A 14,256-nucleotide genomic window follows, 5' to 3' on the forward strand; every position below is an offset into this window, starting at 1 on the left:
GTGTGTATCACCAAGATCCATTGGTGATGGGACCATGTTAAAAGCTAGCCCTGTTTCCTGATCAATGTGAATGCTACATTTTTAGCCCTTTTTAAGGATAGAATAAGAACTTAGGGAAAAAAATATCTTTTGATAGACAGTGTTCCACTCTGCTGAACAGAATGTCACAGCTGTGCAGCTGTAACTATAAAAAGCTGCGAGTTGACTTAAATCATTTATTTTTATTAAGGCATCACTGGCCTTCAGAAGTGAACCTTTGGTTCTTTATAGGATCACAGCCTGGGATAAAACAGGAAAGGAGTTCATTTCACATCAGGAAACATTCTGCTATCAGGTATTTGAAGAAGGACTGGGTTTGAATTAGCCTGTTGTAGGTGTCCCCCGGGGTTCTTGGAGTTTATCATTTAAAAATAAAATCCTCAGCATCGTACACAGTAATGATGCTTCCCGTGCTGCACTGTACACAGAGATGGGCATCCCAGAGCAGCCTCCGTGGAGTGAGGCTCGCTGGCTCGTCACAGCAAGGCCTTTAGATGAAGATGCAGAGGACAAGGACTACAAAGGAGGCTTGGCTACTGTGCAGTGCTTCCTGAAATAGGGCGGAAGCTGAAGGCGCCGGCTCGGGAATCAGAATGGGTCAAACATTTGATGATACCGAGCGGTGTGAACTTGCAGGAGCTGTTTCTCCTGCCCAGGCCCAGGTTTCCTCAAATGTAAGGGCAGTGGAATGGCATGCCAGGCCTGGGGTCCTGCTGTGAGAACCAAACAAGAAATATGTGGCATTATCAGAAGGATGTCACTACAGTCACTTTTAATGGACAGAGAATAGAATTTTTGGAAAATAACATGTAAGTGTGAAAAGCTCGTTTCTTGTACATATTTGTTTTTTTGTTTTGTGTTGTGTTTGAAACTAATATTACACAAAGCACTTTAAAATTTTCAAACAATAATGTATAGGCAGAGTAAATAATAATAATAATAATAACAATAATAATAACAATGAGGCTGGAGAGATAGTTCAGCAGTTAAGAGCATTGACTGCTCTTCCAGCAGTCCTGAGTTCAATTCCCAGCAACCACATGGTGGCTCACAACCCTCTCCTGGTATATCCAAAGACAGCTATAGTTATGCTCATGTACATAAAAAATTAAAATAAGTCCTTAATAAAATAACAATGAACTGAGAGGTGTACATTTCAGAGTAGGTTTCCTTTCCTTCCCATGCCAAATTCCCCTTAGCAACTATCCCAGTCTTTAAGGGAAGGAAAAACTCTGACCATATCCTTCGAGAGCTTCCAGAAATATCTATGTGCATATAAATATTTCTTAGTTATTTTCACATTTGCTACATAGACAAAGGCTCTTCCTCACAGCTCGTATTAGCGTGGCAGCAATAAGAACACACTTTACAATATACACGAAACCTCCCGGGGAAGGGCTACAGTTACTGTGGACAGTGGTGGACTTGAACTACAGTGTCATAAAAAGGCTAAGAGGTCAGATTATGGCACTGTTTGACATTCTTGTGGACACAATGCAAAACATACAATTCATTCTCCTTTACCCCTGTTATTCCATCCTGTACGGAAGAGAAGAAGAGACCCTACTTTTTCCTCTTATACTTTCACTCGACTGAGAACACTCATACTCTGGGTCTCTCTCAGATTAACCAACTCCCCAACCTCCTACACTCTAACTCCATTCTGACAATAAAGTCAGAACCCCAAGTAACAGAGTCCAACAAGACGACCCTATTCTCGGTGTGTGTCAAGTCTAGGTTGCATATCTTTTCCTCTGGATGACAGAGTGTATATAGGCAAGCTCTTGGCTTAATGTTTATCTGTTCATTCTAAAATTTACAGCTTGGAGACAGCCCAGTGAATGATACAGGAACGCTCAGTATGGAAGACAGGATACAAAGCTTTTTTATCCTGTCTGAGAGGGACAGCCTCCACACACTCAGGAAACTGGGAGTTCTCTGAGCCCTGTTTGGGATACAAGGAGGTTTCATTACCTATGGGGGAGAAGGAAGGAGTGAGGGGGGTAGGGGGAGACACAGAGGGAGAGGGAGAACAGGTTTATTTCCAACACATTACACAGTCAAGGTCTCTGCCTGCACAGAGCTTGTGTTGTAATAGCATCAGCAGACAATGCTGTACTCAGAGCACACATAGTGGTAGATCTATACATCTCACACCTCTAACCACAAAGTTCTGAGGTGACCAGCCCCATCCTTAGGGACTTTCCCAAAGCTACCTTATTAATGCAAAGCCAGGGGTGACTGCAAGGTGTCTGTTTTGAATAAGGAGCCTGACTCACACTGCTACTCCCAGTACTAAATTGCAGAGATTTAGAGAGCTCTCGAGGGGAACTTAGATAAAGAACAAGATGTAAAGAACAAAAGGTGTGTTCCTTTTTATATGCCATAATGTCACACAGTCTAATTATTAACTCTTGATATGTTCTCAAGAGGGCTCCACTTTGGTTCAGAAGTCACACAGCTACAATATGTTTGAGAGAAACAGGAATCAAGGGTGTAATTGGCTCAATTTCAAACCTCTACTACAAGTGGGGAAGGCAGAAGAGGCCCAGTGGGGTTGATTGGTTTGAACATTGTATTTGGTAACATTGAATTTAGAACCTTAACAGCTATTGGAGCAGAAATGCCCTTGGGAGGTTTTTCACTATGAACCTGCATCTCGGGAGAGAAGTCAGAGATAGATATAGGAGTGTGGGAAACATCAGTTTATGGGTACCACCTAATCATTAGATGTGTGGGGCTCACCTGAAGAGTAGGTACTCTGGACAAGAGGTCTGAGGCTGGCCTATGCAAATATGACCTACTATCTTCCCCAGTCTCTCCGCTATTGGTGCTGTTACAGCAATGCAGAACAATGCCTTTGCTCAGCCATCATAAAGGTTGTGACCAGCGCAACACTAATGCCAGAAAAGTTAAGGAAATCAACATAGCAATTAGACCTCGTCAATTTACATTGGTCTTCCTTAGAAGAAGCAAAGGACCAGGGAGATAGTGTCCATCACTGTCCTTAGGGCCAAGGAAGAATGGAAAGCCACATAAGAGAGTGACTGGGCAAACAATAACCACCTGAGGGTGGGCTGAGTGAGGACAGTAGTGCCAGCCTGCTCAGATTCTTCCTAGATTTTGTCCTACGTTGCATTCCTTTCTCCTGTGTAAAGCCAGACTTCTCAGAAGAGAGAGTTTTCAGGGAAGAGGAGCAAATGCAACCTTTGCAGGTTTCATGTTTGTTTGGGTTTTGTGCAAGGGGAAACGCTAGCCCCTATGACTCTCCTCAGAGAAGAGGAATTATGAATTCTGTGACTTATTTCAGGGGAACAGAAAAAGTTCTGCGTGGAACTTTGCTTCTAAAACTGTTTCTGGGGCTTTCAAGTGTCCTTTGGGCCAAAGACCCGAGCACATCAAAGCACCACGCTTTTTGTGTAGGGTCTTCTGAGCCCAAAGCCGCATCTTGCCATCCTAGGTTTCACATCTGTGTGTTATGTATCTGTTCTCCCCTTCCCTGCAATTCTAATGCCAAGGAAACAAGGAGGAAAGCATCTTACTTTCCCCTAGCTTCCTAAATATTTAGAAGATCATCAATTTAGTACCTTGAGTTTGGTGGGACATGTAATCACAGAACAACCTTGTGGACATTTATAGGACGTTTTTCTTTTAATAGATAGTTCCATTCTTAATTTTTAGAAAGCAATTTATCTTCACTACAGTCAAAAAATCCCCAATAACCTTGATATTTTTAACCTGTATAGAGCAAGTTGATGGGTAAATCTTATTACCAGCATGCTCTGCTCTTGCCAGTCTTTATTAAACAGCATAATTTGAAATTGCTTGTGCTAGAGGACATTCACAAGCACACCAACCATACAGACAGAGTGGGAGATGGCCCTGACACGGAAGGATGGTATACACCACTGTGGCTCTTCCATCTATACACAGTAGTCTCTTCATCATTTCTTTGAGAGTCACAGAAGAAAACGTGTGTTTCTTGATAGACAATAGGTCCCAACATGTGCCCTCTCTATTCTGACTCCACGAAACTTAGGAATTGAGAGCAGGTGCTTCCCACTTTGTGTTTGATTCTGTTGAAAACTCAAAGCCAAAAATGTAGCTGGGTGGTAGAGTATCTGCTTAGCATATATGGTGTCTTGGACCCAGTCTTCAGGAACACCAAGGTGAAAAAACCAAGAAACAAACAAACCAAAGGCAAAAAAAGGTGAACTCCAAAACACAAGAGGGTTGTCTCAGTCACTTTGTGTCTCTTCCTTGCTGTGACAGAATACCTAAGAAGATGATGAAGATAAAGAGAAGATGTTTTACCTCAGAATTTCATGGGTTTCAAACCATAGTTGGCTTGCTCCATTGCTCTGGATGTGTCACAAGTAGAACATCACAGGAGCAGGGCCATGTGGTAGAGAAAGTTGCTCCGTTCATGGCAACCACGAAGTGACAAGAGAAAGAGGCCAAGACCCTGAGTGCTGGGATTAAAGGCATGTGCCTCCATGATCAGCTTGGACATGAAACTTGTTCCTCAGCTGGCGATTGATGTCTTTGTAAATCTTGGTGACTTTGGAGGGCAGGGTACATGTATGTAGTGTGTCTTTGCATTTGCCCATAGGAACACATATAGAAGCCAGGGACTGACCTGGACTTTGAATTTCAGCCAGACTGCCTGCCAGGAATCCTGCCCCCTGAACCTTCCCCTCCCCTACCCCACTCCACCACCACTGGAGATGTGCTCACCACACCCAGCTGTTTTACCTAAGTGTCAACGATCCAAACTCCAGTCTGTGCGCTTGCTCAGCAAGCAATATAATCACTGAGCCATCTTTCCAGCTCCAAATCCTAGTGGCTCTTTATCTTGGTGTCTTTGGCCTTAAAGGGGAAGGGCTTCCAGCCTCCGATGAATGCATCTTAAAAAATTAATGTACTTATGTGCAGACTGGTCAGGAAATGACCCAAAGGTTTAAGGTAGTAATAGTGTCAGACATGCTAAGGAAAGCAGACAAGCTAATCTTTACCTCACTTTGAGTTAACCTCTGAGTGTCTGGCAAAGTAGCCTCTCAGTTGCTGCCATACCTTTGACATGTGATTTCTCAAGACTTCCAGGAGGGAAGGCTTCCAAGGTCTCATCTCCATGACTTCTCAGTTTCTAGCTCAGCTGTCTCTCAGGTGGTTAGTCCCAGAAATTTAGAAAGCCCACCTCCTACATGATTTTATCCTCCAGGAAGCCACTTTTGCCCTCTGGACTGAGCTCATATAGCTGCCAGGACTGCAGCCTGTCCTTCTAATTCCCTAACCACTAGCTGTCTTGTTGGTCATGGTCCCAGGTACCTTAGGATCAGCTTGCTTCTCATTTCCTGCATGGACTTTGCTTTTACTTTTTTTTGGAAAGGCAGCTTGCAGTGTCCTTTTAAAGGCCATAGAAAGAGCCTTTTCTCATGAAGAAAGGAATAGTCTTCAAATATTGGTCAAAGGTACTGCTCAACAGTAGCGTACCTGCCTGCCCGATATGCATAAGATTCTGGGTTCAATCTCCAAGACCACAAGCAAAGTTCTCCAATTTTTATTTAGATATAGACAAAAGTAAAACTAAACAGTCAAAATGTAAAGATTTTTTCTAATTTATCTTACATGCTCATGCTTAAAGGCATATGTGATTTGCTAAAAATTGTTTTAAGTGAAATATAGTTTTGAAATCTTTCTTTTAGCCAGATGTGGTGGTACACGGAACATGCCTCTAATCTTCGTAGTCAGGGAGATGATGGGGTAAGAGGAAAGTCCTGCCAACCTGGTGTCCCTAGAGAGACCCTGATACAGCAAAACAACACAGGAGGAGAAGACAGAGGAAGAAAGATAGACTTCAAGTCTAGCTGAAGTTTAGAATAATCTGCAGCAATTGTTTGAAAACATTATTTTCTATTTAATTATCCACTCACTCATTGGAAATTTAAATTTTAAAATTAAGTGATTGAACTCAACACAGTATTCTAAAATAACAATTAAACGTAATTGAAAATTTTTCTGACCTTTAGAAAGGAAAATAACCAACATTTCATGGTACTGGGGAAAAGGCTCAACACTTAAGAGCATTGGCTGTTCTCTTACAGGACCCAAGGTCAATTCCCACCATTAACATGGTGACTTACAAGCATTTGTAACCTTAGTTCCAGGGAATCACATGTCTTCTGGCCTTTGTGAACACCATAAGACCCACAGCCATATTTATAGGCAAAACACTCATTCAGATATATATATATATATATATATATATATATATACCATAAGAAAGATAAAGATAACCAACATCTTAATTTAAGTAAAAATAAAGATAACCAACATCTCTTTCTCTGGGGTTCAGATTTCTTATTTTAAATGTAAGGTCCTACAGACTTGTGGTATTTACTCCTGAGAACAAAATAATGTCAGTGCTTTCTTTTTTTTCCAGTACACAATAGCTACTGGTCAGGACTGGCAGCTTTACCGGGTTAGTTCCTCAACTTGTCTACCTTACAGCATGTATCATTACGATTCCTTTGTAATTTTCCCATTTCCTAGTTAGATTTCTCAAGTTGTTTCCATGCTTTAAAAAAGTCTATTGTTTGAATGTTCTATTTACCCATTGTTTGTGGAAATACTTCTAGATAAGTTGCACAGGAAAGGAATTGGGGGAAATTATTTTTCAGTACCATTTTATCTAAAAACCCAGATCTTCATTTGACACAGAAACTGAGTAGATTTTGAACTCAAAGCTAACCCAGGCTACATAGGAAAAAGCAAAAGGACAAAATAAAAATCTGTGAGTGTGCATGTACAGGCGTGTTAAGTGATCAGATGCCGTTAATGAAGGCAACTTTATTCTATATGTGGGGGCAAAACTGGGATACAAAATAAACGCAAGTATGCTCTTAATGTGCTAATGTAAAAACCAATGTAACAGATATTTGTTATAAAAACAAATACTGGACCGCAACGGTGCTGCGCCTCTGAGGCACACTGGGGTGTTCAGTAGAAGATCTTGCTAAGAGAAGTAAAGAAAGTTCAACGTCATCATCGTCATCAGAAAAGATGAATCCCAAGTTAATGTGAATCCTTGAAATGCATTTCCCTGCTGCAGTTGTCTCTATTGCACGACAGAAGCACACATGCTAAGAGTAGGACAAAGTCATGCAGAGAACTTTCGAGCACACACAGGAAGACCGCTTTCCTTCAACAGAGTTAATTCCCACGCTCTTCTCCCACTGCCTGACCAGTGCAGGGCTCATTAGGACAGCAATTTTCTCTATGCAACATCAGGGTATGATGTATTCTTTCTTGACACAAGTGATAATGATTCCCCAGGCATGGGATTTGTAATTTTTTGCTAACCTAAATTCGTGTGTGTGTGTGTGTGATGTACATGTTCATGCGGGTGTGTGCACATTTATGTATGAGTGAACACACATAACTCCAATGCATGTGGAGGCTAGAGGCAGGTGAGCATTTCTTTATTGATCTCTATCTTCTCTAAACTTGGCACTTACTGACTGGCTAGACCGACTGCCCAGAGAGCTCCAGAGATTCACCTGTCTCCACTCTCCGGCTCTACGGTTACATATTTGGGAAGTTACAGCAGCATTTACAGGTGTCCTAGGACTCTGTACTCAGATCCCCAAGCTTACCTGGCAACAACTTTACATACTGAGCCATTCCCTTACTCTATGTATAGCATATTCAAATGCATACAAAGGGAGAAGACAACGGAGTAGTAGGCAGCAGGCTGCACCGCTTGGTCTGTATAAGCAGACCAAAAGGCACAACCAAACACAGGTCTTGAGAGTGAAAAAAAAGCACTGCTCTCTCATGTCACACGCTGGCCAGCTATTTCAACAAGCTTGGAAATACTTTGGCTTTTGCTAGTTGCCTATCTGTGCAGATATAACCTGAACCAAAGCTATGCTAGGAAGTTTCTATTTCATATGCTAACCCTATGTCACATGAGCCTAAAGCCTGGGACAAGGAACTCTATCCCACAGTGTTTGCATGAGCCATGCAAATGCCCAGGCTCTATGTCTTCCACCCATTTCTCATAACACTCATGCCATGTGTGCATGATTTCAGCTGCTCAGGTTTCTGACAGGCTGTAAGAAGGGAAGACAGGAATCGCACGTCTTTGTTGTTAACGGGTGGCTTTCCATTTTTCAGCGCCGACTGGGAGATGCAGCAAAGAAAGCCATCAGCAAGCTCCAGGTCAGGACCATCAGGAAGGGTGACAAGGTGAGAGCCTCTTTCTTTGGGTGAGGACATATTGAGGGAACTCTATGCAAAGTAGAAGACAGAGAGGAAAGAGAAGGGGGGATAGATGCAAATCTCTGTTGTCTATACACATCAAGCACTTAAACCCCTTTTGTTAAATGTAGTGTTTAGAAAATACACACAGTTTCTTGACAACAAAATATGAGAAATTATGATGTTAAGTGTTCAACAATAGCCAAATTTTACAGTCAGCACCAGCGTCCATCAGCAACTGAATGGATTAAGACAATGTGATATGTATACACAGTGGAGTGTTATTGAAACATTAAGAATTACAGAAATACATCATTTGCAGGATAATAGATGAAGCTATTATATCTATCATGAGAAGCAAGGTGCAGAAAGACGACTATATTTTCTCTCATATTTGGAATCTAGACTTTGCAAAAGGACTTAGAATTAGAAGGAGCCCCTACTTGAGAAAAAGAAGAGGACCTGTGGAAAAGGTGGGAGGGAGGGCGGGCAGTTTGTGGGAAGTGAATAAAACTGATGTGTGTGTGATATGCATTCGTGAAAATGTTGTAGTGAAACCCAGTATCATATGCAATAGATACATGCTTCCAAAGGTGTGTGAGAAGCCGGCTGTGGTAGCTCACACTTTTAATCCCAACACTCGGGAAGCAGGCAGGTAGATTTCTGGGGGTTCCAAACAGCCTGGTCCACATAGTAAGTTCCAGACTAGCCAGGATTGTATAGACTCTTTCTTAGATAAAAAATAAACCAAATGCGGCTGAAGTGAGCACACAAAAATGTCCCTTGAAACACGTGACAAAAATGGGTCTTAAATTTTGGTTGAAGCTTCCTAGAAGTCAATACAAAATGAAAAACAGAAAACCAAAGTTTAATATTTCAATCAGTATTTGCTTACCCTATTTCAAGTGATTACACTTAATATGACCCATGAAAGTTTTCTGAAAAGTCTTTGGAAAGAGGGTGGGTTTCCATGCTGAACTCTGCTCACCACACAAGTTTAATGTATGAACGCATAAATGGTATTTAGGCTCTTCTGAACTCTAAGACTTAGAACTCCAAAGTCACTGCACAGCCTCTGTCACTGTAGAATAATAGCATGAAGCTGAAGGCCATCACACACCTCCAGGAAGGGTGAAAAGGCCAACGGCCCAAGTCTGTGGCTTCTAAGGACAACTGAGCAATGGATACCATTGCAGCACGTAGGCTCAGGACTCCCTGGTGATTAGGAATGGACTCACATGCACACTAGGTATTATCTCTACTCTGAATAACTGACTTAGGTGCTATCATTTTAAACAATATGAGAATAATGTTGAGATTAATAAGAGAAACTTCATTTAAAAGGATAACCAGAACCTTGGGGCAATGAATCTGTTGGGAAAATGCTTGTCCTGGCTGAGTTTGATCCCCAACACTCAGATCAAAGTGAGATATGATGACACTTGCTTGTTAAGGTAGAGTCGGAAGGAGGCTGGCTGACCAATCAGTCTAGCCAAGCAGGGGAGCTCCAGGTTCAGTGAGAGACTCATCTCAAAAATAAATAAATAAATAAATAAATAAATAAATAAATAAATAAATAAAAGGTTTGTGAGCAACACTGAGGCACACTCAGCCCTCACATGAACACCTACACAAACCAAATTTAGAAATGGCTTATATTTTCATCGGTGTCTTTCTCCACCCAATTAGAGAGCAAAATGTACCAGCATGATGACATATGTAAGTCATGAGGTGCCACTTTTAGGTTTGCATACAGAAAAAAAAGCAATCGAAACTCTATTTTTATTTACATGTAGTATACACTTCAGATGCCAGAGGACTAAGTAGATTATAAATCATTCAGATGAATGTCACTCCTCAGAATGAGGAAAGAGATTTACAGCATTTTAGGAACAGTGCATGTGAATGACATTCTCCTCACAAAAGCCCTCCGTGTGGAAACAAGTGACGGTCTGAAGGGATGAAAACTAAGGCAGTCTGAATTATTGATGGAGAAGACCAGTGTTAATGCCGCTGAGAGGCTGGCCCCGGGCAAGTTTTCCTTGGTTTATGACAATGTTTACTCAAGCCCCAGGCTAGCTCTCCTTGGATTATGATGATGTTTGCTCAGTTTGGAAGCTAAAGTTGGCCCTTCTGGTTCTTCTGTTACAGGAAACAGAGTCCGATTTTGATAACTGTGCAGTCTGCATAGAAGGGTACAAGCCCAACGATGTGGTCAGGATCTTGCCCTGCCGGTGAGTAGTGCAGTTGCCTGCTCTGAGCAGAGGGGACAGAGGCCTCTGTGTTGGCATTGCAAAATACTCTTCCCCAGTAACTTTGTTCCTGAAAAACATACTACCACACGAAAATAGGACCCTTTCTTATACCCCTTGCATGAAAGGCAGACTTGACAAGATAGTGGGAGTCCATGCTGTGTGTGTGGAGGCAGCTCCTGGGATATCTCTCTCAGTGATGCTCAGAATCACTTCTGGCCTTTAATGATGCTATTTCAACTAAAATACCAAAGTCTAAAGAAGATGCTGAGAATGACCAGGACACACTCAGCGATCTGAATATGGCCAGCAGGGAACAGGGAACCAGAGGGAGATTCCATTTACATTATGTTTTACCAATGGAAAGAAAATGGGCCAAATTCCCACAGAATTCTAGAACCTGAAGGAACATTCTAGCATGTAGACTTGGGGAAATGCCCCCCGCCCCATAAAGGAGGCTCCAATTGCTTTAACATTTCTCCCCAAATCTAAGTTGCTGCTACAGTGCCTGGCGTTTTCTTTGAACATCCTAATTAAATCAAGTAAGTTAAGAGTTGTGTAAGAGTCACAGCTTTCATAGAAAATTCTTTTTTAGTTGTACCTGCGCAAGTGTCCTAAAAATAAAAATGTAATTGACTCAATGAAAGTTACTGCATGTAGAGAAGATGCCTTGCAAAATTCTTGAGTTTAAAAGTATACTAGGCAGAAAAGAGTCTAATACAAAAACATGCACCATCTACTGCTTTCCACCAAGCAATACACATTTTAAGACTGTTTATTAGAAATACAAATGGAATAAAATAGCATCCAGAGAATTGGTTTAATAATCTCAAGAGGAAGAAGAAGTGAACAAGATAATGAATAAAAGGACTGGATACTCAGATGGAACTCAGCATCTCTCAAGAGATCCTTCTTGAAATCCTCACAGCAATGGGCTTCTAGGAAAGTGGGAGTGGGGAGACTCTCCACGCAGAGCCTACAAGCATGGGTGAATTGCCTCAGTTTACAGACATGACCTTAAACCACAAATGGGATCACATTGACACTTAGCAATTTCCTGTGCGTGAGCACACTCACTCTGAGTGTATTCTTAAAGCTTTATTTATTTATTTATTTGTTTATACACTTTGTTTGTTTGTTTGTTTGTTTGAGGGATGGCACAGAAGCCACAGCAGAAGTGTGGAGGTCAGTGGATAGTTTCTGGGTGTCAGCTCTTTCCTTCTGCCATGTGGGTCCTGGGAATGGAATCCAGGTCATCAGACTTGATGGCAAGCACCTTTACCCGTTGAGCTGTCTGTCTCCTGATCCACAATTACATCCTTTCTCGACAGTGCACAGGCAATGATTTCCAGAATGGTTTTCAAGGTGCCCCAGTGTGAGGACGACAGGGACCTCTGCTCATATCTTACCTTAGGCTTGGAGTCTCAGTGTGAGAAGCGGGTCAGATGGTTCCCTTACGCCTCTTCCTGCAGATCCCAAGCTTCATGACGTCCTACTAATGGATGCCCATGACTAAAAAAACTAAACGTCTGCTTTTTCTGACACACGAGACCTGTTTTCAAGAATTATATGTAGCATCTCATTTTCTCTCCCACTCATACTATATAAAGTAACTTGTTCATCTAAAGCCTTATCATAACTAAATGTTGTGTATCTACATGGAACTGATGGAGACTTGAAACTGCCTAATCATGGTGTGGTTTTCCATAGGCTGTTTCAGTGTCTACTTATGACAAGTTACATTTCTTTAACAAGATTCAATTTTTTTCTTATTAATGCAGATCTCCTTCATAGTATTTTTTTAATTAATCAAAAAAGTTGATGTTTTTACTGTTTACCATTAAAAAAAACTTTTGGAAGCTCAACTTTATTGATATTATCAGCCTTACTTACTCTAGGCTGCTCAGATTGGCTTCAGGTTTCTATATGATTGTTTTGCTTCTAAGCCCATTCAGTGAACTTTCCGGTATAATACTTTTGTTCATTCTTTGAGAATTTCATATCTACACACAGTGTGCTTCGATCATATTCTCTTCCCCTCACTCCTCCAGGATCCATCATGCTCCCCACCCCTCCCCCCACTCCTTGTCTTCCTTTTCTTTTGTCTTTTGCTTCATGACTCACCAAGTTCAACTTCTACTGTGCATACATTCATGAGTGTGGACCATCCACTGAAACATTGTTGGCCTACTAAGGACTAAACCCTTGAAGAAAACTGACTCTCCTTTCCCCAGGAGCCATTGTTTGTCCATAGCTCCAGAGTTAGAGGTGGATGCTTCTGAGTCCCTCCCACTGTGTGGAGGGCTGACTGGCTTGATCCCACTGGGCAATCATGGCTGGCATTCATGAGTGTAGTAGCCCTGTCATGTCCAGAAACACATCTTCCCAGGCTTCGCTCCTGCCTTTCCTGACCACTGTCACAATCTTCCCACCTCCTTTTCCATGATGGTCTGTCTATGAACCTTAGGGAGAGGGGCGGGGTCACACCTTGATTCTTTCTTCTTCACTTGCCTCATTCTCTGCCGTTATTTTCCTGTTGTAGACCCTGCTTTAAATGACAGAACACACCAAACATTACCCATCATGAGTTATGCTCCATCTTACACTTGTCACACATAAGCACTCTCTGGATAGCGCATGTGTGTTTTTCCATGCTGGTTTTAATCGAGGCACTTTTACGGCTGTTGCTGGCTTCTCGTAGGTAGTGTGAGCTAATGGATGCTATCAATCCGGTGTAGTAACGTTTGCTTCTTTGCTCCATCATTCCCTCCGTAATGTTATTGAACCTTTGCTCCTATGGCTGTCATAGACTTCCTCTCCTAGTATTTCCAAGCTTATTCATCCATGGAACTATTTGTATGTCCTTGGAGTAAAAGCTCCTTCAAATATTATTCCAGTGCAAAATGTCTCTTCTTGAATATTACATTCTGTGGCCTCATAATCCCTGAATACTGTATATATCACCACTGTTTGAGTTCCTTGCCAATTATTCATGTGTGCACTTACATCATGATAGGTTCAAAAGTGTGCTATTGTCTTCTCTCTCTGAGAATTCTACATAAATTACGGTAAATGAGTAAAGCATCCTTTTTCATCTGTCATCGTGATAATTATTAAAGTGAAGTCATACACATCCATGCCAGCCTTTTCTTTCCTCTCTCCCTGTCTTCATCCAGTTCTTCCCAGACGCATGAACACAGGGCTCCATTGATGTGAGCCTGGGCCTGTGAACACAATGTGAGGGGCAGACACGCAGTGGCTTGCTCAGCCATTGGCTACAGGCACTTCTAACTTTTGTGACTTGGATGTGATCCCAATTCACCACTAAGACATTTTCCAGGAAACACGGGTTTTGCATTGTCATACATATATCAAGATGTACACAATGCTGCGTTTTGGGGTGGGTTTGTGACTTGGACTAGAACTTGTGGTTATGATTCTTAGCCACAGAACATATCTTCCTGAAGCACTGTATTGATCTTTACTGTCTTCTCCAGTCCAGAGAAGGAATAATGCTCTCTGCTTCTGTTAACCCATAGCTGCCCTACTCTTTTTCCCAGTGGTTATTTCTTTCAGCCCACTCAGCTGCCTGAGTTCAAAGACACAAAATCTCAAGCAGAATGTGTCTTCCTTAGGTAGATCAGAAGTTCACATTTTGCATATGCTTTTCTTGACAGTGACCCTGTAAAATTCTTTCCTATTT

The 14,256-nt window shown here is 41.8% G+C and overlaps 1 protein-coding gene across 1 annotated transcript in view; it reads left to right on the forward strand.

The window, feature by feature from the left end:
- Positions 1–14,256, forward strand: part of Rnf150 (ring finger protein 150) — a 223,540-nt gene that overhangs the window by 138,030 nt on the left and 71,254 nt on the right. Inside the window, exons 3-4 of the mRNA XM_028786301.1 lie at positions 8,218–8,289; positions 10,453–10,535. Coding sequence (XP_028642134.1) covers positions 8,218–8,289; positions 10,453–10,535 — 155 coding nt within the window. The remainder of the gene's footprint in view (positions 1–8,217; positions 8,290–10,452; positions 10,536–14,256) is intronic.

This window comes from Grammomys surdaster, unplaced genomic scaffold, assembly GCF_004785775.1.
Source record: "Grammomys surdaster isolate TR1022 unplaced genomic scaffold, NIH_TR_1.0 125463, whole genome shotgun sequence".
In the NCBI taxonomy this organism is placed as follows: domain Eukaryota; kingdom Metazoa; phylum Chordata; class Mammalia; order Rodentia; family Muridae; genus Grammomys; species Grammomys surdaster.